Source organism: Arthroderma uncinatum (assembly GCF_011692745.1).
Source record: "Arthroderma uncinatum strain CBS 119779 chromosome Unknown scaffold3, whole genome shotgun sequence".
Lineage (NCBI taxonomy): Eukaryota > Fungi > Ascomycota > Eurotiomycetes > Onygenales > Arthrodermataceae > Arthroderma > Arthroderma uncinatum.
Genome location: NW_022983865.1, coordinates 5,258,651 through 5,284,925, shown reverse-complemented (window position 1 = coordinate 5,284,925; position 26,275 = coordinate 5,258,651). Strand labels below are relative to the sequence as shown.

General features: G+C 50.9%; 7 protein-coding genes across 7 annotated transcripts; 2 read left to right on the top strand and 5 right to left on the bottom strand.

Annotated features, from left to right (window-relative positions):
* Positions 1 to 216: 216 nt before the first annotated feature.
* On the bottom strand, positions 217 to 2,944 carry GIQ15_05377 (kinesin heavy chain; the record flags this gene model as incomplete). The annotated part of the gene is made up of 2 exons (XM_033552794.1): positions 217 to 457; positions 534 to 2,944. The coding sequence occupies 2 exons, from the start codon at positions 2,942 to 2,944 to the stop codon at positions 217 to 219; spliced, it is 2,652 nt and encodes an 883-aa protein (XP_033406524.1).
* A 911-nt stretch (positions 2,945 to 3,855) lies between these two features.
* GIQ15_05376 (acetyl-CoA acetyltransferase) lies at positions 3,856 to 5,286 on the bottom strand (the record flags this gene model as incomplete). Its single annotated transcript, XM_033552793.1, has 3 exons — positions 3,856 to 4,056; positions 4,139 to 5,083; positions 5,146 to 5,286. 3 exons carry the CDS (start codon positions 5,284 to 5,286, stop codon positions 3,856 to 3,858), a joined length of 1,287 nt encoding a protein of 428 aa, XP_033406523.1.
* A 619-nt stretch (positions 5,287 to 5,905) lies between these two features.
* Positions 5,906 to 6,552, top strand: GIQ15_05375 (ubiquitin-conjugating enzyme E2 2; the record flags this gene model as incomplete). Its single annotated transcript, XM_033552792.1, has 4 exons — positions 5,906 to 5,947; positions 6,016 to 6,080; positions 6,142 to 6,366; positions 6,429 to 6,552. 4 exons carry the CDS (start codon positions 5,906 to 5,908, stop codon positions 6,550 to 6,552), a joined length of 456 nt encoding a protein of 151 aa, XP_033406522.1.
* A 650-nt stretch (positions 6,553 to 7,202) lies between these two features.
* On the bottom strand, positions 7,203 to 10,010 carry GIQ15_05374 (zinc transporter zitB; the record flags this gene model as incomplete). Its single annotated transcript, XM_033552791.1, has 5 exons — positions 7,203 to 7,488; positions 7,666 to 8,139; positions 8,196 to 8,414; positions 8,473 to 9,585; positions 9,652 to 10,010. The coding sequence occupies 5 exons, from the start codon at positions 10,008 to 10,010 to the stop codon at positions 7,203 to 7,205; spliced, it is 2,451 nt and encodes an 816-aa protein (XP_033406521.1).
* Positions 10,011 to 10,650: 640 nt separating this feature from the next.
* Positions 10,651 to 12,210, top strand: GIQ15_05373 (chitobiosyldiphosphodolichol beta-mannosyltransferase; the record flags this gene model as incomplete). Its single annotated transcript, XM_033552790.1, has 3 exons — positions 10,651 to 10,876; positions 10,939 to 11,135; positions 11,206 to 12,210. 3 exons carry the CDS (start codon positions 10,651 to 10,653, stop codon positions 12,208 to 12,210), a joined length of 1,428 nt encoding a protein of 475 aa, XP_033406520.1.
* A 3,118-nt stretch (positions 12,211 to 15,328) lies between these two features.
* Positions 15,329 to 16,563, bottom strand: GIQ15_05372 (carnitine/acyl carnitine carrier; the record flags this gene model as incomplete). The annotated part of the gene is made up of 5 exons (XM_033552789.1): positions 15,329 to 15,377; positions 15,442 to 16,055; positions 16,121 to 16,137; positions 16,206 to 16,254; positions 16,324 to 16,563. The coding sequence occupies 5 exons, from the start codon at positions 16,561 to 16,563 to the stop codon at positions 15,329 to 15,331; spliced, it is 969 nt and encodes a 322-aa protein (XP_033406519.1).
* A 717-nt stretch (positions 16,564 to 17,280) lies between these two features.
* Positions 17,281 to 19,238, bottom strand: GIQ15_05371 (uncharacterized protein; the record flags this gene model as incomplete). Its single annotated transcript, XM_033552788.1, has 4 exons — positions 17,281 to 17,369; positions 17,450 to 18,284; positions 18,339 to 18,889; positions 18,947 to 19,238. The coding sequence occupies 4 exons, from the start codon at positions 19,236 to 19,238 to the stop codon at positions 17,281 to 17,283; spliced, it is 1,767 nt and encodes a 588-aa protein (XP_033406518.1).
* Positions 19,239 to 26,275: the final 7,037 nt, after the last annotated feature.

The window sequence follows — 26,275 nt, the reverse complement described above, 5'->3', positions numbered from 1 at the left end:
CGAAGGATCAGTGGAAAAGATATCTTCTCGATGCTCAGAACTAGCTATCCTACCTTATCCGGGTACTATTATCCTAAAACTCGAAGGGAGAACGTTTGAACCCCGATCCTGTAGCCTCTTCCAAAAAAAAGAAAAAAAAAAGACAAAAAGGCAAGAAAAATGTATTACCAAAATACTAGAGCATAACAGGCATGAAAACTAGGAAATATCACCAGCTTATCGTCTGTCAAAGAACCAGCTGGTGCGTTTTGGGCCAGCACTCGTCGACGGCTCCTGTGCCTGGACACTGGACAGCGCAGCATTCGATGGACCATCGGCTCCGCCACCACCGCGGAGTGGTTTCGCTATCCGCGAGCCTCCAAACCCGAATCCTGTCGAGTCTGAGGAAAGGCCGCGAGTAGAGCCAGCTTTCGCGGCTTCCAGACGTTCTTTTACCGCCGTGAGCTGTGCTTCGAATCTGTTTTTAAGGAAAAGAAAAAGGCACGGTTAGTTTATAACATGCTCCTGAACACCAGCTGAGGAGAGGTACATACCTATGGTTCGCGGCCGTTAATTTCTCTTGGCTCTCCTGGAGCAGGGACTCCAGGCTCTCGATTCGCTCGTTCCTGGCTATCAATTTTCGCTCGGCGATGGCGACCTCACGCTTGAGGCTACCGTTCTGCTCTACCAGTTGGCGCTGCACATGTGTGAGCTGCTCGAGGTTGCGTTCCAAGAAAGCCATCTTCTTCTGCTGCGCGCGGTTATTTGATGACTGTAGGACCTGCTTGTACTGCTCACGAGTCTCATCCAGCGATATTTCAAGTTCAACAACCCGCTCACACCTGTTTTGCAGGTCACGCATGAGAGACTTCTTCATGATATCGAAATCGGCTATCTGCTGCTGCAGGGTCTTGCTGTTGATGGCCGCTGCGCCGTTGGTGTTGGCTGGGGAGCCATTAGGCTGGGAACGCGGCGTAGAGTCAGCGACTGACTGTCTCAGGCGGCCTAGCTCCTCGTCCCTGAGAGACAGTTCATTCCGGAGATGCTCCAGCGCCATGTTCTCCAGCTCGTTGCCATCGGCACATGCCTTGCTGAGCTTCTCTTTGATTTCGGAGATATCAGCTTCGCCGAGGTGCTGCTCGAGAAGCTCGTCAACCTCATGCTGAAGGCTAGCGATTTTATCCAACAGCTTTCCGTCAAAGGAGCCATGGAAGCCTTCGTCGCGGCTAGTCATGGCAAGCTCAGCTTGCCTCACAACGCCCTGCGCTTCAACCAGGCTTCCTCGAAGCTCGACAAACTCGTCTGGAGTAACCGCTTCTCCGGCCGAGCTTGTAGCATGGAGAGCGTCAACGCGCTCAACCAGGTGTCGTATTTTGCGCTCATTCTCTGAGAATACATCTACCTTCATGTCGAATCCGGCCATCATCTTAGCCATACGCTCTGCCTTCTTCTTGTCCTTCTCGTCGAGTGCTGCGCTCGTTTCCTTAGCACGCATGCGGACGTCGAGAAGCTGCTGCTTAAGGTCATCCAGTTCCGCTGTAAGCTCGGAGTTTGCCTCTTTCAGGGTATCCATGGTGATGGCCTGCTCCTTGCTTTCGTAAGATACCTTCTCGAGCTGCATACGGAGCTCGTTGACGTCGGCGTTTAGCTTCTCGTTATCCTTGCCTGTCCTAACAGCGTTCTCCTTAAGGATCTTAAGTTCTTCCTTCTTTTCTTGGACTTCCTTCTCTGCGTTGGCGATGTATGTCTCCTTCTCGGCGAGTTGATCCTGGAATTCATTCTCCCTCTTCAGGAATTCCTCTCTCTCGTCCTTTTCGAGGACGATGCTTGGTGTGCTTGACCTCTCCCCGATCCTTGAGTCGGGCCTACTCGGCGTCTCTGACCTCGATATATCAGACTGTAGCCTGGACGGTGTCCCGGGACGGGGCCCACGGGCGTCCGCTTTGAGGCCACCAACCGTATCGGCAGACCTCAGGGCTGTCCATTTCTCCTTTGAGACGTTTTCTCCGTTTCTCCAGACCTGGACCTCGGTTTCCAAAGCTGAAATGTAAGTCTCGAATGTCGTGACCTGGCTCTGGGCCTTCTTGAGTAAGTGTTTTAATTCCGCCGGACTCAATTCCTGGTTGATCTTTGCCTTGTTCTTGATGGCCTTTGCTCGCGCGCCAAATCGAAGGGTGCTGAGGGTTTCTGCGTCATTGTAGCTGCTTGGAGAGCAGTTGATGATCAGGGTCGTTCGAGAATTTCCTCCCAAACTCTCTTGCAAGATTCTGGTAAGCTTCGAGTCTCGGTAAGGTATATGTGTGGATTTTCCGTCGGTGAGGGCGTTGATGACCATTCCCAGCGCACTCAAACTCTTGTTGATCTTCTTGGCTTCCTCGAGGGTCTGTCCACTGGCACCGGTTTTTCCAACCTTTTCACTACCAGCCAGATCGACGAGGAAGAGCTGGCCGCTTTTGGCAGATCCGGTCTCAACATTCTTCTGTGTGATGGTGATGACGAATATGGAGTGTGAGCGAGACGATTCCTGGTTCATGTTGGTCGCTGCAACCGCCCTCGACGTGTCACCGCGTCTCATCACCTCGAATACTTCCTGCACGCTCGACACGTATATCTCCAGTAGACCCTTCACGTAGACTCCCCTCGATTTTTCTTCGTGCACCGGGAGGTTGTCGTTCTGCGGCACCAACAGATCTCTTATTCGCTCCATGTATATTTCCATGTAGCTCACCCGCACGGTGTACTCGATATTACCAGGGCTGGTCAGTATACTGGTGAATATCTGCTCCACGATGCGAGGAATTATTCCCTTGCCCTCGGCGTCGAAAATATCAGATCCCATCATCGTGTAAGACTTGCCCGCACCGGTCTGGCCGTATGCAAACACCGTTCCGTTGTAGCCGTTCATGATATCGTCGACGGTCGACCGGATAGAGAAATCGAACACATTTGATTGCTGGGAGCTCATATCGAATATCCTATCGAAGGTAAAGGCCTCTTTTGACTATATCATGACCGTGTGCCCCGGGTTAGCTTCGACATTCCACATTCAAGGGTCACCGGCGTCCGCGCAGGAGGGAGGGAGTACATTTATCCTGCATGTTTCCTCTGATTCAAAGTCCACGATCGGCTCACCACCGTTCGCAAGCTCTACCTTATTCTGCGGCCTAAAGCGTGCAACGACTACAGGCGCAACAGTCAGCAACAGAAGCTATATAGGGGGCAGGAGATGCCACGACACGCCGGCCATCACACACCTTTGATCGTATTGAAGCCTCCGGGGGCCCCGGAACTGTTTGTGGTGAAGAGACATCCAGTCAGTCTTGCTCAGATAAATAATTCGCGAAGGCAGATGCATGCCAGACGCTACTCACGCCATGATGTCGCTTCTTTGAGGAAACGTCCTCGGCTCTTGGGAGGGGAAAAGGTCGATAGCTCGCAGGGCGACGAGCCAACTGTACACTGGGTCCGCCGGCGGGATATCAGGGTGCTGTATGTCTATGTGCAGGGCGCCGTGAAATGCATCGCTCTGTTCTGTTGAAAATGGGTGGAATATATTTGGCCAGGGGTGTCAGACCCACGTGAGTTTAACTATTTACGCCAACACGCCAGCAACATCGCCAGCAACATAGCAACATCGATAGACACCAGTTCTGCTCTTCACTGCGATGAACGTCGACTTCCCGGCAAGTATGACGGTGTGTCGTTTACTCGCCTTTGTTTACTTGCCCCTGGAGCTAGGCCGAACCATGGGTGAAGGAATGTATATGGCAAGACGCTAACTGATCGATTATATCGTTCTGATACATTGGAATATTTTATACACTCGCTTCTAACATGACGGTATCACAGGGCCAAAAGGTAGATGGAAACGTATTACTACTCGACCTTCTCGAGCCTCTGGACTACAATAGCCGTGGCGGCACCGCCTCCGTTGCAGATGGCTGCCAGACCGTACTGGCCGGGCTTGAGCTGGTGGAGGAGGGTGGTGATGATGCGGGAGCCGGAGCTTCCAAGGGCGTGACCGAGGGAGATGGCGCCTCCCAGCGGGTTGACGCAGGCGTTCTCAAGGCCGAGGAGCTATACAATGATCGGTTAGCACAAAAATGGGCGGGAGACAATGGCAGATTAGACATGGTTAACAGGGTAGATCCATGCATACCTTCTCGTTGGCCTTGATGACGGCGGCAAAGGCCTCGTTAAACTCCCAGACGGAGATCTGGTCCTTGGTGAGCCCGGCTCGCTCGAGGGCGATGGGCACTGCCTTTGCCGGGGCGACGGGGAAGTCGACGGGGTCGATGGCGGCGTCGGCGTGCGAGACGATGCGGGCCAGGACCCGGTTTCCAGGGCCGTACTCACGGGCAAGGGCTTCGTTCGTGATGACGAGGGCGGATGCGCCGTCGTTGAACGTGGAGGCGTTTCCGGCGGTGATGGTTCCCGTTCCGTCGCGGACAAAGGCAGGCTTCAGGTTTCGGATCTTGTCTGCGCGTAGATCCTCGAATCCCTCGTCCCGGGAGACGACGACCTCGCCCTTTCTCGACTTGACGGTAACGGGAGTGATCTCGTCGTCGAACTTGTTCTCCTTCCACGCGGCCTGGGCACGCTCGTAGGACTGGATGGCGTACGCATCCTGCTCTTCCCTGGTGATGCTGTGCTTCTTGGCCGTGTTCTCGGCGCAGACGCCCATGTGGAACTGGTTGTAGACGTCCCAGAGACCGTCCTTGATCAGGCCGTCCTCGAGCTTGGTGTCGCCGAAGGGGGCCTGCTGGCTTGCGCGGGGAAGGTAGTAAGGGACGCGGGACATGTTCTCCATCCCTCCGGCGACCTGGGCCTCCGCGAGGCCAAGCTGGATGTTCTGCGCGGCTATCACGACAGCCTTCATGCCCGAGGCGCACACCTTGTTGATGGTGACGGCCTCGACGGTGTTGGGCAGTCCGGCGAAGATGGAGGCCTGTCTCGCGGGAGCCTGGCCGACGGAGCCTTGGAGGACGTTGCCCATGTAGACATCGGTGATCTTCTCGACGGGGACCTTGGACTTGTTGACGGCGGCCTTTATGGCCTCCGCGCCGAGCTTGGTCGCCGGGACGGTGGTGAAGGAGCCATTGAACTAGACAGAGAAGGGTCAGCAGAGCTGTAAAGCCACCGAGCCGTATATAAGAGCCAACTCACCTTAGCAGTTGGTGTTCTGGCGGCACCGAGGATATATGCATCCTGGATCTCTCGTCTGAGGGCGCTGGATGTGCTGAAGTGTCTCTGGACCTGTCCGAGTCTCTGTATCGAGCCGGCAGCCAGTCTGGACGTACGCTGCATTGTGAGGTAGAGCTGAGCAGTGATCAGATATTATAACTTCAATGAGATGTTCTCTTCGTCTCCTGTTCTCTTCTTCTTCTTCTCTTCTTCTCGTCGTCGTTCTTCTCGTCGTCGTTCTTCTCGTCGTTCTTTCTGCCCGCCGGAAGAATCTCGGGAATTTCTTCTCAAGCCGAAACTACCCGCTCATCACGTGCTAATATTTCGGTATTTCGGCTCCGACCACCGATGCTGACTCAGCGTCACATGGTATCACATGATGTCACGAGACTTGTCTTCGGATATACGTTGTTCCTTTGTGTATCTTGGCACATGCTGAGTCAGCTTCTACCGCGAAAGGAAAAACGAAAGAACGAAAGCGAGAAAGAGAGAGAAAAAGCGAAGTAAGAAAGGAAAACGGAGACAAGAGAGCAAGGAAGAAGACGAAGCTCGCGTGGTTGAAGTTATCCCCGTCACCACCACCAACACCACCACCGTTCCATCTTCACATTACGCCGTACGCCCTGTCGTCTCTATACTAAACTACCACGCCTGTTGATATCTCACCGGTTATCCGTCGAAGCAGCACTATCCCCGTCAGCTCTCCTGTCATAAACGCCGGTGTCTCCTCCCCACCACCACCATGTCTACCTCCGCCCGTCGTCGCTTGATGAGAGACTTCAAGGTACGGTATATCGGTGTCAGACGGGCTTCCTCTACTCCTGGCTGTTAGCTAACGTCCCTCTCCTACAGCGGATGCAGACCGACCCGCCTGCTGGCGTATCTGCTTCTCCCATCGCCGATAATGTCATGACCTGGTACGCTCTCCCCCTTGATAGCTGCTGTCTGTTGCAAGCATGCTGACGATCTGACGATCAGGAACGCCGTCATCATTGGACCCGCGGATACTCCCTTCGAAGATGGAACGTTCCGCCTGGTGATGCATTTCGAGGAACAGTACCCCAACAAGCCCCCGGGTGTCAAGTTCGTTAGCCAGATGTTCCATCCAAACGTATACAGCACCGGCGAACTGTGTCTGGACATCCTGCAGAACCGTTGGAGTCCGACCTACGACGTGGCAGCCATTTTAACCAGCATTCAGAGGTATGATGACCTCCCGGTTTCTCCCCCTACGCGGCGTCATATTCCTAACCTGCGTGTTACAGTCTGCTGAACGACCCCAACACATCGTCTCCCGCCAATGTCGAGGCCTCAAACCTCTACAAGGACAACCGTCGAGAGTATACAAAACGGGTCCGTGAGACCGTCGAGAAGAGCTGGGAAGACTAGTCTAGATATCTCCAGCGAGCATCATTTAGAACGAATTCCCCCGCCTGCTGCCGACTCCTCAAAAGCGTTGCCACACGACAGATACGACCTGCAAACCCACCGCCGTCGAGCTGAAGACGCCTCGTTTACCGAGGGTATCGGCAGTTTCCCGCTTTCTCCTTTATTATTATTCCCTTGCCGAAGCCAGCCACGCATTCGATATGATTTCAGATTCCATCTTTCAACCGCCTCGTCTCTTTTTTTTTTTGCCATGCACAGCGTTGGGGTTACGGCGTTGAGTGCTTTTTATGTTATATAACCCTCGTCTTTTTCAACGGTCAATACATACCCTTATACCTACTTCTCGCTCGATCTAGACAGGTTACTTTACCCGGGGTTTCTCTTATGCGTGGCGGTGTTGTTTCGTGACATGGCAGCTTGATTCCAGTGCCTACACTACAAATGCAAGGAATGATATCTCAATTGAGCTCTGGTACATGTTTTCTTGTACATGTCTATGGAGGAAGCCAACTTTCTCAGATCTAGTGGTAGGAAAAGAAAAACAGAAGTGTCACATAACATACGTAACCCCCAGCCGTTGAGCGTACATGTATATCAGTCAAGGCTAACTGCTGAAAACGGAGCCCCATATGCCTCTAATCAATTGACTATCATGAGATAGCCCGGTTACCCCCACCACACCAGCACTTGCCGTCTCCTTCTCTTTCGACCTGCACCAGTACATTCATGCCTCTCTCACTCAAATACTTGGACACGCGAGCCTGGACATCTGGCAGGTCCGCATTTTTGGATGCGATGATGTGTATGACGCCGAGTACACGTCTGTTACCGTTGTGTTCGTGCCCTGAGTGACTATGGGCGTGGCCGTGGCCGTGGCCATGGCTATGGCTATGGGAATGGCTCTCATGGATGGAATGGCCGCCCTTGGAGCCGTGGCTGTGGTTTGAGGAGCAATGGCTCCCTGCGCGATGATGTTCGTGGTCATGGCTGTGGTTGTGGCCATGATGATCGTGGTGAGCATGGCCGTGGTCGTGACTGTGGTCGTGACCATGATCATGGCCATGATGGTGATGTTTATGGTTGTGGTCGTGTACGGTATCGTCCAGCCAAAACTTTGGAACAGTGTATCCCACCACGCCTCGCATGACGCTCACGGCGGCTAATGTGTCACGGAGGCTATACTCGACATCTGCGGGCAGCGCAAGGAGTAGTGTTTTAGATGTGCTAATAACGAGTGGGATCGCGGATACGAAGATCAAGATGGCGATGAGGCACGAAGCAATCGGATCAAATCCGGACCAGCCGAAAAAGTGCACAAGTATAGTCGACGAAACCACAGCTACTGATCCGAGGGCATCAGCAAGTATATGCAGAAATATACCGTGCATGTTTTCGTTCCCGTGTCCGTGATCATGATCGTGGCCACCGTGGCCATGGCCATGATGAGCATGGTCAAAGGCAAATATCCCAACCATGTTGACGACAAGACCAAGGGAGCTAACGATAAAGAGGTCGCCAATTCTGTGGACTTCGCTGCCAGACATGAGTCTCTCGATGGCCTCGTATATGATTTCAACGCTGATAATCCTATAAAACAGTTAGACAAATGGCATACTACAAGCTTCTTACAGAATGTGACTTACATCAAAAACACTCCATTGCCGAACCCCGCAAGCGTGTCGATTTTCCCGTAACCATAGGGGAAACGAGAGCTTGGAGGCCACTTACTCATGACAGCGGCAGCCAGGCCAACAGCTAGTGCAAAGCAGTCGAACAGCATATGTATACTGTCACTAAGAAGGCCCAGGGAGCCTGTGACGATGCCATATGTAAGCTGGACCACCATAAATACAAGATTGAGGCTATAAGCTTAGGTTAGCAAAAATTCCCAACTGCATACGATTAGCATGAAGAACTCACTTCATAAAGTAGAAAATCCGGCGGGAATCCCTCTCCTTCAAGATAGCATGTATGAAAGGCCAGTGTTCACAAGATTTTAACAGCCATAGCGTCACCCTGGAGGGCTTCTTTTCCACCTTTTCATGCGAATGGCTGTGTCCCTGTGCCAGTCTGCCATCAATAAAGGATGCTAGGCCAGCCAAGCCAAAACGAATCGCCTGTAGAGTTATAAGATGCGTTTGGGATACCGCCAGTGTAGCCAAAACCACCAAGCTAGCGCCCGAGGCAAGCGAAGGTTGACTGGATCCCCCGACAGGTCGAGCTCCTACGCCCAGTTGAGATATTGCTGTACATAGGCCAACGAGCAAGATTGAAAATAACGATAGAGACGTGGCAGGGAAGTTGCCCATAAACATGGCAACAAACACGACCAAGACTCCGAGTATCGTTCCAACGGCGATATTCACGGTAGCCGCGTGGTCGACACTATCCTTCCCAGCAGCATATTTTTCATCTACCGCACCATTGGCGGGCGGAGGTAGGGAGCCGGACGGTGAAAATGCCAGGGTCAATATAAGAGCGAGGTATCCTTTAAATAAGGTAAAAGGGTCAGATGGTGACATGTAACCAGCATCCAATGCCACCATGGCGAGAATAAATAGGGACGAGATCTTTCTCTGCTTAACGACTTGCGTTACCCTCGTCCACATGTTAGATTTAGGTCCCGCCTCCACGCCCGCCGAAAGGCGAAGAAGCAAAACGGAAACAACAAGGTCAAACCCAATCATAAATGAGGCATAGAGTGGCAGTCCTATCCAAAATGCCATCCGCATGCCTTCATAGAGGTTTGAATTGATCGTGTGAGCAGGCATAATGACGCCTGCACTCTCCTTCCACAGTCTTGGCCGAATCTTCCCATATCCGCCCAAAACTAGCAGGGCGGCAGCTACATAGGCGCAGGAACTGAGAAGTGGGCTATCCGCTAGCCCATGAGGACGTGGGGTCTTGGTAGATTTTGATTCAGAGTTGGCACTCTCTGAAAGACTGGCACTGACAGTCGTAAGAAGGTAAGATGCCACAAATGGCAGGGCCGTGAGTATCCCGGAGACCGCTTGCGATGTGAGACCAGCGGTGCTAGTATCTTACGGTCAGCCCTTGCTGGCATATTAATATTAGGGAATGCAGGATTGAACAACTGACCTTGTAGCCGAATGTTCCTGGTGCCCACCAGCCACATGCCCAAACACAAAGCTATCTTGCGATACAGAACTGGCATGGTTGTGATAATTGTTCGAGTTGGCTAATCCTCCGTTTGACAGGCTGACGTGCCCGGGCTCCTGCTTGTCCAGGTACCGCTGGGGGAGCGGCTGTTCGGCGGAACTCGGAAGATAAGGGGATGGTTGCGTATGTTGTGGCGGCGTTAGGATGCCCGGATATGAAGAAAACTGCTGCTGTGTATCGTTGATGGAGTGGCCATGGTTTCTTTTATGGCCCCGTCCGCGATGAGACCTCCCCCCGCGGACGCCATTGATGGCCGGTGAAATCGATGCGACTGACATCCTCCATTATCCCATAAGCTTGCCCGGTCGAAAATGACTAGTCCATCGCCACACGTAACACGATGGAGAGGTTCAATTGACAAACGACAGAGAAGCTGATCAGGCTGGGTATGGTACTGTTCGCTGCGAGCTCGGCTGGAGATAGCGATCCGCCGGCAGGCTGTAGCAGGTTCTGGCGTCTGACGTCTGGCGTCTGGCAACTTTGTCGGCTAGTTTGAGGCCAAGGTCATATCTCAGCGTGCAATGGAGCCGTCTGTCAGTGTCCGAAGTGGCCACCGCGACAGGTCAGGGAGGTCAAGAAGGTCAAGAAGGTCAAGAAGGTCAAGGGGGCGTCGCAAAAAGAAACGAACAACGAACAAGAAACGAAAGAAGCCAGCCAAGACGCCGCTTTATCGGCTGCTTATGTCAGCTAACCCTGCTTATCTAGCCGATCTCAACCCCACTTATTTCCTAAAGGAGCGCGTTTCCCCGCATACGGAAGATTATTAAGCCGGTATGCTGACTACGTGCTTATATAAGCGCCCAAAGGCCACCTTTGACCATTTTGGCCATTTGATATTGATATTGATGACATGTTGATATGTTGATTGATATGTTGATATGATATATGTGATAGATGTATAGTAGCCTGTATAAGGCAATGCTGTTGATGTTGGCGCTCATCGCGGTCTCCAGCATCTTTCTGCTTGCCGTGTTGCAGCTGCGGCCCACGAGATATGGAAAGGCACAACCAGGCGCCCCTGAGCCTGATGCAGTGTCAGTTCAGATCGTTGTCCTCGGGGATATAGGGCATAGCCCACGTATGCAGTGCCATGCGCTCAGCATTGCACGGCATGGCGGCCGGGTTTCACTTATAGGATACCACAGTATGCTTGTGCCGGCTGTTCTATGAAAACCAATCCATATCGCCGAGACTAAATTGTTGCAGATTCTACCCCGAACCTGGAGTTGGTGGAACATCCTCTTGTCTCTATCGTGGCCCTGCCCTCTCCTCCACGGTTTCTGCAGTCATCCAGCAAGCTTCTCTTTCCCGTCGTTGCCGTATTAAAGGTTCTGCACCAAACATGGCACCTGTGGGCTGCGCTGGCTTACCGTACGACCCCGGCGAAGTGGATGTTAATACAGGTAAGCATCCCCTATTCGCCATCTATTGCGTATATGCTGCTACTCGCCTGTATCGTCTCTGGTCGGACAGGAGCTCTACCGTGGAATCAGCCTACTAAGAACCGACTGCATATACCCGCAGAACCCCCCTGCAGCGCCAACACTCGCAATTGCGCAGCTTGCCTGTCGTCTCCGGAATACCCATCTCATCATAGACTGGCATAATTTTGGGTATTCTATCCTTGCATTGAAGCTTGGAGCTGCACACCCCATGGTTAAGCTAATGGCATGGCATGAATATTCGTTCTCCCATTTTGCTACCGCCCACTTCTGCGTCAGCAACGCGATGGCACGAGTGTTGCGTGAGCAGGTAAAAGTCAAGGGCCCTCTCCTCGTGCTCCATGATCGGCCTCCGACAATATTCAATCCTATTCTTGACGAGCGGGAGCGTCTTGACTTCCTGTCTTCCCTGCCCGAAACCAGCCCGTATGCCAAAGATATCATCCAAGGCCGATGCCGACTTCTAATCAGTTCAACCTCTTGGACACCGGATGAAGACTTTTCTCTTCTTGTCGACGCTCTCTGTCGCTATTCTAACTTGACCAAGTCCTCTCATCCGAACCTTCCATCTCTTCTTGTTATCATAACGGGAAAAGGACCTCAGAAGGAAATGTACCTTTCCCAGGTTGCCAGCTTAACGGCGCGGGGAGAACTCTCTAATGTATCTATAAAATTAGTATGGCTGGCTTTCGAAAGCTACGCTCGGCTACTTGCCTGTGCGTCGTTGGGAGTCTGCTTACATACCAGCAGCAGCGGTGTCGATTTGCCAATGAAGGTCGTTGATATGTTTGGAGCCGGTCTTCCCGTCATAGGGTGGGATAGATATGAAGCCTGGCCCGAACTTGTCACTGAGGGCGTCAACGGAAAGGGGTTTGATAGTGCAGATAAGTTGCTGGAGCTTCTCACGAGCCTCTTTGGAGGGAGTGGAAGCGATCTGAAAGTGCTACGAGACGGAGCTATTCGAGAGAGTAGGAATCGCTGGGATGGGACATGGGATCCTATAGCTGGGAAACTCTTCGATCTAGTAGTTACTTAGCTGTGGACGTTGTAACAACATTTACCATCTATTGCTCCCCCTGTTAACTGTGGTTGAACGCCAAGAATCATTCCTGTAGTTAACTACCATCGATAATAAATTTACCAATAAACCTATCCAAATCTTTGTCCTTGGCCGCATTTACTCATCAAGACGGGGTAATCATTGAATAGGGATTACTTTCATATTTACTGAACCCCGCTTATTCCAAGTCGACCGTGGAAGAATATTGGGATATCTTCACCTCGCTTCACGAACCATGTTTTGAGATATTGCTCATGCAGCTCTCGACATCATGTTAGAACCCCTTGAGCTCCGCTCATATCCTTCATGCTATAATTGTCTATCGTGGTCAGAAGATGGCGAACTTGCCATTGCCGCAGGGGAAATAGTCTACGTACTGGTCGGTTGCGCCTTGCCTTAAGTTATCGCCATGTATCACTGACTCGTACCAAAACAGTCTCCAAAGCCGAGTAGCGAGGAAAAACAACATGATCACGCTGCTCAGCGACCAGCAGGGCTCCAGTGGGATATATCCAAGCTCAAAACCAATGCATTCACGCTAGATGAATTGCCTCTCTTACTCCCAGAGCCTGGTGCTACATTTTCCATTGGCGAGGAGCAATCCACCAGCCATGCAGTGTCAATAGCCTGGTCTCCTCCCCGTCTTGCGGCATACAGGAAATGCATGTTGGCTGTTTTGACCAGTAACTTGGCATTGTCGCTCTGGCAGGCAACAGACGGCTCTTCGAAGTGGAATAGGGTGTTGGTTATTAACCATTCACTCCGGGGCTATTTCAAGAACATCGTGGGGGATGATAATGCTCTTCTCCGGCGAAAGCAAAGAATTAGGGCCTTTTCCTGGAGTCACCCTTTGTTAACAGCTACCCAGGCCCAAAATGAACCTAATAATCAGGATGTATCTTCTAGCTACAGAATGAATTTCCTCATCGTCAGCAACGACACCAATGATATAGTTGTCCTCAGAATACTCGAACCCATACACGGGCGAGCTGTGCGTGCTACAGTTATCTCTCATTACTCGTTTTCCCCGCTAGGTGTCCAAATTTCTCCATCGATTGAGCAAAGCTCACTATTCGCAGAGTTGGCCGCAAGCAGGGTTAGCGTCACTGCCATCTCATGCAGCCCCTGGCTGAAGAAGTTAGAAGATACTCAAGAATCGGGACTTGAGGTTTGGTCGTCTTTAGTCGCCCTTATATATGGGTCGGACTTGAAGATCTTACATTTAGAGACGGGGGTTACTCCGGTACCCAACGAGGCTATAATCAGCAAGCTTGATCTTTATGATGAGGGGCTATCTTTTCAATCGTCCTCGAGTATTTCCGACATAAAAGGCCCTTTGCACTGGCTTACTACCTCAGTACGTCACCTTATCTGCACTTCGAGTGTTGGGTGTGACTAATTCTCATGAGCTAGGAGCATGATGATAGTTTTGGACTAGTTGCCGGGATAATGAATGGGTTTATTGTTCAAAAGATTCCCAAAATATCACGTGTCCAGTCCCATATCGAAGGAACGATTCATAAAGAAAAGTTTGCAGCGTCTTCCGCCAACTGGCACCCAGTTTCAGGTATTACTTATTGTATACCCTTTTTCATTTACAATTCTAACGTTTGGTCTAGGTTTTACTTCTATGGGAGACGATTCAGGTGAAGGCAGTACCCTTTATACCATAACTTTATCATCTTTGCATTCTTTGAAGTTCCCTAGTATGAATACGGAAGTACAGGAATTGCCGGATGACGATGGCTTCACACAAATTTCTTACTTGGGGAAAGATCTCGAAGGATTCAGAGACCGCTTCGATCTAGATTACGACCTGGGAGGCATGTCAACGGCAAAAACTTGGGGGGTATGCAGCCATCGCGGGTGGATTGCCATTTGTGCAACGTTTCATCCTACTGATATGGTACAACATACAACTTCCTCTCAAGAGCGAATGACAACGTTTTTTGCACCTCCTTGCCAGGGCAGATTTGACCATACCGAGCCTGGTATGCCGTGGCACCTACCAACTATCACACCCGAGGGCATACACGATTCTAGGCGCAAAATTATACAGTTTATGCTAAAGTATCATGGAACCGGGATTATAAACGATCCACGGTCGCAAAAACTTCTTTATGCGGCTGCTTGCTGTGTGATAGTCCATCATGATTCAGATATGGAGCTAATCGCGCGCGCGCGAGAAGTGATGCAGTCATTAGCCCAAGAATATGGTGTAGACCTGAGTCAAGAAATAAGTTACCTAGCCGAACCCGACCAGGAACTACCCCTACCTGTACCCGACCCTTATAGACCAAGCACCAGAATAATACCACCAAAACCAAAAGACCAACTTGAATGCGCGGGAGCCCACCTGTTTGAAAGGTGTGATATTTGCGGCAGTGGGATTGAATGGTTTTCTTCTCTAGAATCCCAGTGCGCAGAAGGACACCTCTTTGGTATGTATGCAACCTGACCGTTCCCTCGTAGGATCTATTACTGAGATAATTTTGAAATATAGCCCGGTGTGCATTGACGTTCTTATCAATTCAAGATCCGTCTATCTCTAAGCGATGTTCTAGATGCGAAAAGGAGTGCCTCGAAAATACCAGTGCAGCTCTTAGCAAAGAAGGGGCCAATGGATTACTCGGAATGGTCCTTGACAGATTTGACGAATGTCCTTACTGTGAAGGCAAATTCAAGGCATAGGTATAATTAAAATGAGGCTTTTATGAGATAAGACTAGGGAAGGTAGACTATGAATTAATGAAACAACCGAAATATAAACGTCTATGGAATAATATGCAAACATAATGCGCCAATATTTTATATCCAGGGAAATGCCAGGTTCTATGTAGAGATAGAGGCAGAAACGAGTAAGCAGATATGTACCCGCTAAAGTTATAACCATATTTCGTACTCCAGAAGATTAATTCTCACGAGAGGTAGAGAGCAGCATAAAGAATGCTAATATAAGCGCTGAAAGGGCCATGTGGATTAGCCACCAACTTGGAACATCTCATCAGTATCAATGCCGTACGAGGTGGATCTAGGGGTCAAGTCTCTGTTGGTTTGTATACCGTGGAAGTCATCGGGAAAAATGAAAATCCGCTTAATCAAACATCTTCGTCATGGCCTTATGGGCTAACTCGACACCGAGGCTAAAGAAATTTGATTAGCATAGGATGATGGAATGGGAGATGGACCAAGGGGTGGTGGCCTTACAAGGTGGCTGCGTTGGCAGGGACTGCTCTTGCTAGAGCAGGACCGAAGCCGGGGAAGAAAGCCTTATAACCGCCGCTTGCATAGATACCCCTGATGGTGCCTCCGATGGTTGGTTTGCCGGGTGCACTCTGTAGGCGTGACTTGACGGTATCAACAGGGAAAACAGGGATCCACATGGCTACTCCAGCAGCTCCTCCAGCAGTCAGGATGGCAGGAAGAGACAATTCGCCCGTGATGTTCCCGTCCGCGTCCTTGGGCGTCAAGCTCCGCTTCACATACTCATACATAGCAAAGTAAGCAGCAGATCCGGGGCCATCACGAGCGAGAGTCATGGCGCTCCCACGGAAGACACTTCGGATTCCACCTTCTTTGTATAATTGTCGGACAACGTCAACTCCGCCGCTGTATTTTGGTTTTTGACCAGCCGGTGGTGGATGTTGTCCTTGAATCTGAAGCAATACCTTCACTCTCTCAAATGGGGCCGTAATTAAGGTCATGGGGATAGCGGAGAAGAATCCGGCAGCAGATATCTGAGCAATAGAGAACTGCGGAGTATTATTGTGTACAGGGACATCGGACACGCTGCGAACAAGTGTCTTTCCCAAATCGTAACCCTTTATAGATCTCCTGTTAGAATTCAAGTCGAAGAGGTAGACGATAGGGAGTAGATAAAACCTACCCAAAAGCTAACGGCAACTATAAATCCATTAAAATGTTAGTTAAAGAAAGTCATAATTGATAGAAGGAAGTTGTCAGCAACGTACACATCGGCGTAACTCCAACAAGCGGCGCAGAAACACCGGCGTATAAGCCCTAGATCATAGAAATTATTAGCAATCTAAGCGATATCTCGAATACAAACGTAAGGGGGGCGTCACTCACTCTTGCTACACCCTCTCGGGCAATGGTCTTTTTAACCACATCTATGGCGCCCGTGTACACACCTCGCTCGGCGGTCTGGAGGCGTACTTTCACCAAATCAAAGGGATGACCGACTACGACGGCACATAGACCACCGACTCCGCCCGCCACAAAGGAGCGGACTTGCGCCAGAGTGGATGATATGGCCTTTTCCTCCTGTGGTGGTGCCGGAACAGAGGCGGCGGGGATTTTGGACGTCATGGTGTGAGAACGCAAGGTTGGGGGGATAAGGGTATAGAATATCTAGAATATGTAGCGCGAAGGTGACCCGAGTAGTAAACGCACAACAAACCGGTATATATATATATATAAAACAAAGAAAGCAGAGCAGCAACGGAGATCAAATATAAAATGGAAGCCGAGAGAGCTCTCTTTCTCTCTCTTTTGCCGGCGGAGTTTCTTCTTATCGTGATCGCGCGCGTGCTCCCGGACCTCGGCTCGTAAACGGGTAAAGTATTCGCCGATGACACCACGTGACTCGGGTTTATGGAACACTTTTTTAACAATAATTCCGTATGGTAGCACTAGATGGTAGTAAACTGGGACAGTAAACTGGGCAGGTATCATCCATGTTCACCAATAAGGGGGTTGGGGTATCGAGATCTCTTAACCATATGGATTCCCGTTATACTACTATGGAAACTACTTTTGACCCCCTTATATCCCTGGCTCACCCTCAAGTGACATGCCGGTGTGCTCAAAAATTAAAAACAGTCGATATTGAAAAGAAAGATGTATTGCAACGGTAAATTTAATACGCTATACACATCATATTATGCGAGTAGACAAGCCCGTGTCTGATTCTCGGCTCCATTAATAGTTATTTTTCCATAAGAGACTAATCACAATAGCAGGCTCCAAGGCATCACAAGCTCATTAAGGTTATCAATCGTCTGCATTTACTACCGAGTAGGTCTTTCAAGCCACTGGCGCGTATTCCACGTGTGCTTCGCTTCCGCGTCTGCGGAAATAGGAGACCCAGATAATCGCATTGTCGATTGCAATGACTAGAGCTCGTTAGCCACGTTGCTTTAGAACAGGGGGGTCGTGATGGAGATAGGATAAGTGAAAGGTATGGAAAGCTTACCAAAAAGATATGTGAGTACAACGGTAGGCGTTACCCAAGCACTATCGATATATTTACCCAGAGCGGACTCCTGGGCGGCGTCCGAATTGTCGTCATAGTTTGACATGATGGCCACCAGGGAGAGGAGTACGCCGATTACAGTGGTACTGGCAATGCTCAGCATCTCTGCACGGCTCTTATGGGCCTTGGAGAACCAGTGCATCATTGCGAGAATAACGAGGGTTATCCCGGCCGCAATAAAGAAGAATCGAAAAACAACAGTTGCGGCTGAAGAAATCTCTCTGAGCTCGTGTAGGGCGGCGCCACTACCTTTTGCTGCCCCTTTGGCCGAAACCTCGATGCCGAAAGTTTTCATAATCCAGACGAATACTTCTGCCAAAAACTCTCGTCCAAGCTCGGCTATTTCCTCTGCAGACTCACTGATATTTGTAATCGCCGATATCTTATCGTAGATGGGAGTAAGATCTGGCATTCCATCGCTTGACTTAAGTCGGCTTGAGATCCCGGCAACAATCTCTTTGAGACCTTCAATCAGATCAGCCGTTGTTTGAACCTGGTCTATCTTGTTTAGGGGCCCAACAAGAGAGTCTTGATAAAGACTTCTAGCAACGTCGTATAGGACAAAGGAACGGCTTCCTTCGCTGGTAATAAGGATGGCAATGTGCAGTGGGTAATGGAGGACAGCCCATATCTGTTGGCGGATGGATCCGAAACGTTTCGCGTCGACTTGGTCGAAGTAGAGCATATAGACCAGGTAAATGATCAACACATGGCAGATTATCAGGCCAACGGACGTTCCTGATACGTTTGATGTGCCTAGGGCAATGCTTTTGATCTGCCATAGGGGTTAGCTTCTACCAATGTAGTTAGGACGGTTTGAGAGACGTACAGCCTTGGTCATTCCGACGATTCCCTCCCCGAGGACGATCAAGGTAAGACATCCAAACCTCTCAACAATCGGGGTTCCTTTAAACGACAGGACCTTCCAGAAACTGGAAATAGTAACCATGAACACGGCCTCAACCGCGATCACGATATACCATGCAATGTGTGCCCTCGGCGAGTGAAGGGTACGAGCGCTCACACCGAGACCAAGGAACACCATCGCGGCGACAAACAGGGTACCAATAGTAAGGACCTTGGCGGTGAAGGTATCCTTGTGGTGCCTGAGAAACCAAGCCACGATCGAATACTGCCCTACTAGGATCAATCGCGATGCCATGAGGACATAGCACATACTAGCAAATCGGCCAGGGTGGTCGACGATATCTGTAACACTGAAGTTGACAGACAAGACAGCAAGTCCAGTCATGATACCAAGATGGAGGCCCTTGGCGGTTCGTGCCACTATCGAGTCTGTGTAGAATCTGATATCAAAGAGGGCAGCTTGCAACCAGCAGAACCATAGGATGGTTATGAAGGCGATATATGACTTGACGCCTAACGACGGTGTGAGGACGTGGAATGTTCAAACCCAATGGTTGAGGGAGCACATACTATCAGAAGTGTTGATCTCGTGCGTAGCATGGAAGATGGCGAGGGTGGCTACGAAGAACAGATCATAGAACAGCTCCATTGTGGTAGCTTCATGGTTCTTCTTGAGGATGGGGCAGTCGGTGGGAAACGACTGCTCCTCCGGGGCGGAAGACCCGTGGTGGTTGTGGTCTCCATGGTGTTTCTTCTCATCTCGCAGCTCCTGCTCAGTGAGAACCGGGCTGGCGACGAAGGGAAGTGGCCTCCGGAAGTTGGAGTCCGTATAGTTGCGGCGGAAGAGGTTCTTGAGCTGCATGGTGAAGGATACCAAGGAAATAGGAAGTGCCCTCGAGGCTTGGTAGGGTTGGCAAAGAAGCTTGACCTTAACCCCAGAGGCAGCAGCGCAGCAAATATAAATACTCCAAGAGCCCAACAAAAAAGAAAAAACGAGGCTGGAAACGAAATAAGAAAAAAGGGGCCGTAGATTGGTTGCTATGCGAGGTCCTTGCTGGCTGGTGAGGCTGATGCTGATACTGAAGGATTTAGGGCCATCCTAAGCTTTTTCACCAGCCAACAAGGCCGGGAGTGAAGGCCAATCATACAGGCTGAAACCCGAAGACAAGCAACGACAAGCAATAGGAACAAGGGAACGCAAACGCTATCCTGCGGGACCCTTCATGGAAGGACATTTGTCATCGCCATGCTGGTTTGGCTGAGAAGCACCAGTCGCCTGCTGGCTAGGAAACGCCGTGTGTACAGTCAAGGCCTGACATGCGCAGCTATTCGACTATAAATAGGAGATAGTGCATGTCTCCGCATAAGTTGGCCAATAGTCCACGGCCAGACTCGACATCGTTGGAGATTTGATAGTCCCGGTTTTTTTTTTTTTTGATATCGAGCTGAAACCCTGCGAAGGATCTGCTTCCTTAGGTAATCAAGCATTGTCTTGATCTGGTATAGACGATGCGTATTAGGCTTCTGTCCCCCAGGCCGCGTCCGCAGCACATCCACCGCGCCAGCTGAGATCTCGACTCTGCGGCAACTCATCCCTCAACCAGCAAGCTCCGTATCGACGACAGATGCATGTGCTCGGCTAGGGGGCGCGGTATGGAGGACCGTGGCTCGGCGCGAAGGAAGCTGCTAACTATCGAAATCGCATGCGAGGAGGACCGTATATCCTTCCTGGTTCGAGTTCTCTCGCGATGGAGAAAAGTGTGCGATGTGATCACGTGTTGAAGATGCTTATATAATGGTCGACGACGACGACGACGACGAAGATGCAGACGATGAGGAAGACAATGCTCTGTCAACCCACGGCCTGTCTAGACTGGTGACTGAAGATAGCCCTGCTCTACTCCGTACTGGTCATCCCTTGCCTGTCCTTAATTGATCATGCCCAGCACTCGTTCATGCCAGCATATATGTTAGGAGCTGAGTGTACAGCCATTACAAAGACGATGACGGCCATTCTGCTTAGTTAATGGCCTGGATGTCCGTGAATTGAACACTCAAGCGAGTGTTACTCTGTACTCCGTAGTAGAGAACAACATAACAAGTTTGCAGTGTTACATACTCCATGTCTTTGGTGATGCTTCCCCTGATATCTCGTGTGACTTTCCATCTTGTCCTTTTTTGGTCTTGGCATAAGTCACGGGATAAGTCACGGGATAGTAGATGATTAGTCAGTCACTCTTATGTAAGGTCGTATCATGTGACTCGGATGGAATAACTTAGCACCGTATGACACGTGATAATGCCAAGAGTATACCTTACATAATCTGTAAACAGCCTTACCTAAGCAGCTCAGGCCCTTTCTGTGCTGCTTCTTGCTTTTTCTCTGATCGACGTATACGAACGAACGAACGAACGAACGCGGCATCATGGAAGATCTCGGCGACACAGCCTGGTACAGCGACGAACAAGACTGCGGGTGGGAGGCCGCCGGGGCTTGGACGCTGGCTGTTCCCCTCTCCCGCTGTGAATAGAGTATTTAGGCGCAGCCAGGTGTCTCAGCCGCAGGTCTTTGGTCAGTAATATTAACGGATCATCTGAGCCAAACCTCCTCCGGATCAAGGGAAACTCGACCCCTATCCAATCAAGCAGAGCCTTGCTGTCTGCCCCCAGGTTTTTTAATCTAAACACAAGGTTGGGCTTTCTGGTCACAGTCCAAGGCAGTTGAGAGGTGAAGGGGACATCCCTACAGGCGTGTACAGACCTGGTACTGCAGGCGGTTTAGCGGGTATGGATCCCCCCTCCCCCAAGCATCAGGGTATGCTCCGTAAATATATATCCGTTAACCTGGCTCTAGGGCCGCCTGTCCCATACTCCGTACATGGGAGTTTTGGGCGCCGGAATGTAGGGGATAGCTCCTCCACGGCGACGGCAGATCCAGTTTGCAGGCTTCCTTTTAAGTATAAAAGGGGGGGGAAGAGGCGGGGGGCTGGTAGGGATAGTTGCATGCCCGCAGCAATTTTATTGTGTAATGGCGGCAGGGATAAAGATTGCCCAGCATGACAGTTACATTGCGTGTAATCAATTCCGCCTGCATTTTGTTCTGTTTCTGTTGGAAGAGTGCATAGCTTCCCGGTCGATTGCTTCGCCTAGGCTGTGTATCGATACTGACTGCCTTGAGCTCCCACGACAGGCCAGGATGGCCAACCATATCTGTGAATTACGCGATCGCGCATTTTGATTCCTCAAAACGACCTTGATCGTTGTTTCTGGGCCGTGTAACCCGTCCAGGGGGCTAGGTCAATGCAGCCGGAAGATCCCCTCGCATTCTTGTCCCCATACGGGATATATATATGTACCGGCCTTCAGCCTCATCAGCAGCCAGACGTTCTCTTGTCGTTCTCTTGTCGTTTTCTTGTCGTTTTTTTTGTCGTTTTTACCCTCCATCAACCCATCCTGGCCTCCGAAAAAGGGGGTGTTTACCACCGAACATACCCCCGTCGGCAGTATCGCAGGGTATACAATCGCTTGGTTTATATTGGCTGGGCGTAACCAAATTTCACCAGCCGCGGCCGACTGCTGAGGATTTAAAGCTATCCTTGATCCGTCCCATATTCGGTCTATACCCCCCTTCTCTTCGCACGCCTGCGCCATCTTGAACACCATGCGTGGGCGATACATCCATCATGGAAAATTCTACGACAAGCGTTAAAGAATCCAATGCGACTATATTCCAAGTGCCGACCACTCCGCGGGACTCGCAGCCAGAATGTGGCTTGCTTCTGGCCGAGCCCGTGTACGAGGAGGAGGTATTTCACACGCGAGGGCACAGTTTGTGGTGAGTGGTGAATGGTGAATACTTGGATATATCCCGGGCTTTCGCGCTTACTCTATCGTAGGAGAGTCTTACCGGAAGTTCAAATTAATGTGAGCTTGACTATGTGAGCATCGTCCGATTTTGAGACCCAACAGCCTGGCTAACCATTAGCAGATGATCGCTTTCTCTGGGTACGCCACCTCTTGATCCGTTACATGCTAAGTGCTACATACGCTGACGTTCACGTAACTAGTACCATTGGAAATGGTAGGTTCAGAGGCGTGCTAGGCCGTGACAGTTCTACAACCTGTACCTAACTGTGTATATATTAGGACTGTTCCTCAGTAGTGGTGCAATCCTCGCTCTTGCTGGCCCAGGTGGCGCTGTTCTTGCATATCTTCTCATGGGCACAGTGGTCGGTGCAGTGATATCATGTCTGGGGGAAATGACTGCACTGATGCCAGTCAATGCCCCTGTAATGGAATTTCCGCGAAGGTTTCTAGATCGTGGGGTGGGCTTTGCAGTTGGCTGGACATACTGGTCTGTTCGAATCCCATACACTGGCGGATATATCATCTTTCTGACGGCGTGTCTAGGTTCGCATATGCGATCGTGGCCACACACAATTTAGCAGCTGCCGCGAAGTTTGCCCAGTACCGTTACATGGACCAGAAGACAAAAACCATGTGGGAAGTAGGGGAAAGAGTCGACACCGCGGTGTGGATAACTGTTTTCATCGTTCTGGTTGCGTTGATAAACTTATTTCCAGTCAAGGTGAGCAGGCGATCGCAGAGGCAGCGCGAGCGGACCCAGGCCCAGCCAGCTGACATCCTGCTTCATCCAGTACTTTGGAATGCTCGAATACGTGGTTGGGAGCGTTAAAATGACCTTCATTGTACTTATTATAGTCATGATGGTCATTCTCAGTGCTATGCATCGTAAGAACCTAGACCCTACACCGTCAAACCGGGCCATCTTTCACGTCCCGCAACTAACGTCAAAGCCGGCAGCACGGAAATCTGCATACTATGACCAGCCTATTGGCACCAGATGTAAGTGTAGTTCGGTAGCCCATCCGGGTTTGTCTTCATACCACGCACCAGGGCTAATGGCTGTGCTCTCTAGATTGGGACTCCCCATACTCGTTTATCAATCCGACATATGAAGTTAAGAATAAAGACGGCACCGTCCGGCTGATCGAAGGCGGGATCGGGAAACTGCTTGGGGTTTGGTATGTTCAGAACCCCCGTTTGATTCGAGTTTTTGGCTTGTTGACCGGGCTCATCTTCGTCTCTCCCCAGGAATGCAAGCGTCAACGTCATTTACTCCTACGTTGCAGTGGATATCTTCGCAGCGACAGCGGCCGAGAGTAAATCACTTGCGGATTCAGAGTGCATGAAGATGGCGGCTAGGAAGATAACCATGCGGGCCGTCCTATTATATTCGCTAGCAATGTTTACCTGCTCATTCCTCGTCCCCTACGATCATCCATTTATCAATGGAAAGGGAGATGGCTCGCTAGGGACGGAATCGCCGTTCTTGGTTGCGGTTGTTGAAGCAGGACTTCCAGCCGCGGGAGAGTTCTTTAACGGGATGTATCTTTTCTCCTCGTTTACCTGCGCGGTCAACTCAGTATATGTCGCGTCCCGGGTGCTACACACCCTGGCCCTAAGAGACCAAACGGGGCCTGAGTTCATAACGAAGAGGCTACGACAGTGCCACGCCGGAGTTCCGACGAGGGCTGTCTTGGCTACGTCGTTCATCCTTGCGCTGGGGTATTTAGAACCTAGCAAAGGCGAAGGAGAGGTAGGAGAAAAACAAGTACCATTCCTGATAACTTAAGGCGGTGATCTGACTAACGACGATGATGACAGCGGCTGCGCGACCTTGCATCCAACTGCACCGCTTCCTTCCTTATTGTCTACGCAATTATCTGCGCGACATATCTCCGATTTTACCAGACGTGCGTATATGCGAGGTGCCTTACCCTGTTCGCTTGCGGAGCTAACAGAGCAAACGATGCAGACTCCAGGAGGCAAACAGCTTTGGCAACACCGCCGAATCACAGAACGGCGTGTATGACCGCCAGAATCCACGGTATCCTTACAAGTCGCACGGCCAGTGGCTGAAAGCGTGCTACGGGATGGTGTCCTGCATCATATTACTCCTTTTCAGCGGGGTATCTGCATTTCTCACGGATCCGTTTGACATCCGAGTATTCATGGTTTCATACATCAGTGTAAGTACCTCTCTGTACGGAGTATTATTGTCTTCCCTGTTTGGTTATATTATTGGATCACAGCCTGCTAGTGGAAGGAGCACGCTAATGCGACCGGGGGGTGATCAATAGTTCCCAATCTTCGGCCTGTTATTTGTTGGTTACAAGATACGAAGACATGGGCTTCGCCTCTCGTCCTGGGGTGCAGAGTGCTCGAACGACCTGCGTAACTGCGTACAAACGACGAGCGGGACGCACAGAAAGGGCAGGTTGATATTCCCCGACCACGGCCCAACTCGCCGGAACTGGAGGACCTTCTTTGAATGGGTTTGGGCTTGGGTGAAATAATGAGCGTGCGCGTAAGGATTTGGGGGCCATCATGGGGGTCATGGAGTTTGGGATTCTTCTTCTGAATAGCAAAGCAATGATAAATCATTCCTGTACTTTATAAGCGAGTCCTCACATCCACGCATGACAGTGCATATCAATGCATGCATGCATTACGGAGATATCCCCTGTATACTCATAACGGTTGTTAAAGCCGTAAATAGATTCCTCCTGGATGTCGGCAGGGGCAAAAGCCGGGCGGCTGAGTAGGGCACGTGACCATCGGGCTGTTGCCTGAAGTTGACGCCGGTTTCAACGTCGTCTACAAATATCAACTTCGCCTTCTTCTGTTTGTATATATATCACACTGAGTCCCTCGTTTTCTCTTCTACTTTATTTCTGTTGTATCCTGTTAGTGCTACACCTTACACGCCAGTTTTGTTTTGTCTCTCGTTCCACCAGGACGTATCGAGGTTGATATGTCTGCTTCTTCGCGCCTCATCGAGGCCATCGTCCGTCGAGGACTAGATGTTGTCCCCCGGCAACTGCAAAAGCGCGACAGGATAGATCCAGTGTGGGATGTTCCGACCATCATCGTGGTGCTCATCACTTTTGCGTTCTTAGTTGCAACCCTCTTCGCCGTAAGCCTCCCACCTGCTACCTTCTAGTCTCCCGTCTAACTATCTGTCTAGATTGAATATACCTATGGCATGGTGGTAACAACCCTGACCATCATCGAAGACCCCAATCCAGAGACGTCTGCCCCTCTCCCCAGCTATACAGATGCCGTCGAGGACAGCCACAACGACGTCATCGATAAGAAGCAGCCCGCCGATCTGTCCGAAACCGAAGGACTCCCCGCGTCTCACATACCCATCACCAGCAGACTGCGGTCGACCATCCTCCATCTTCGGGCTCGTGCCGGCCCTTGGTCACGATTCCGTGGATTTCACATCTTCCTGGCCTCTTCTCTCATCCGTGGTGTTGTGGCAAACATATTTTCCTTCCTCGGGCTTTTCGCTCCCCTTGTAGCAGAGGTAGCCGTCTCTACCATGCTTCTGGGATGGGTGCATGTAGTCATTTCAGCTCCCAGCCCGAAACCGTGGTACCAACGCATCCCTTCCATCCGTAAAAACTGGATGAAGATTGCTCCTGTTGTTGCGATCTGTACCCTGGCCACCCAACTGGGCTTTTTCATCCCAGTCTTGGTCGGGCGTTATTGTCTTGCTATCTTCCGCCTGGATGAGAACGGCCTGACCTTGACCTCGTCAGATAGCACTCGGCTTATCTTCGGCGGAGCCTTCGCCTTCGCCTTGTCCCTGGCTCTTTTCATCCTTGTCGATGCTCCCGCCACCGTCGTCATGGTCCGCGTTGCTGCCTCTATGCTTCCCGCCGAGGACGAGCCCATCGTCCCATTTGACCGCACCTTTAACGGAAAGGTGACCCCCACAGATGTCGAGGGCTCAGGCAAGGTTGGAATGTACGATGCGTGGAAGACCTTCAGCTGGGCCGCTTACCGCCGTCTGATGATGAACCTGGT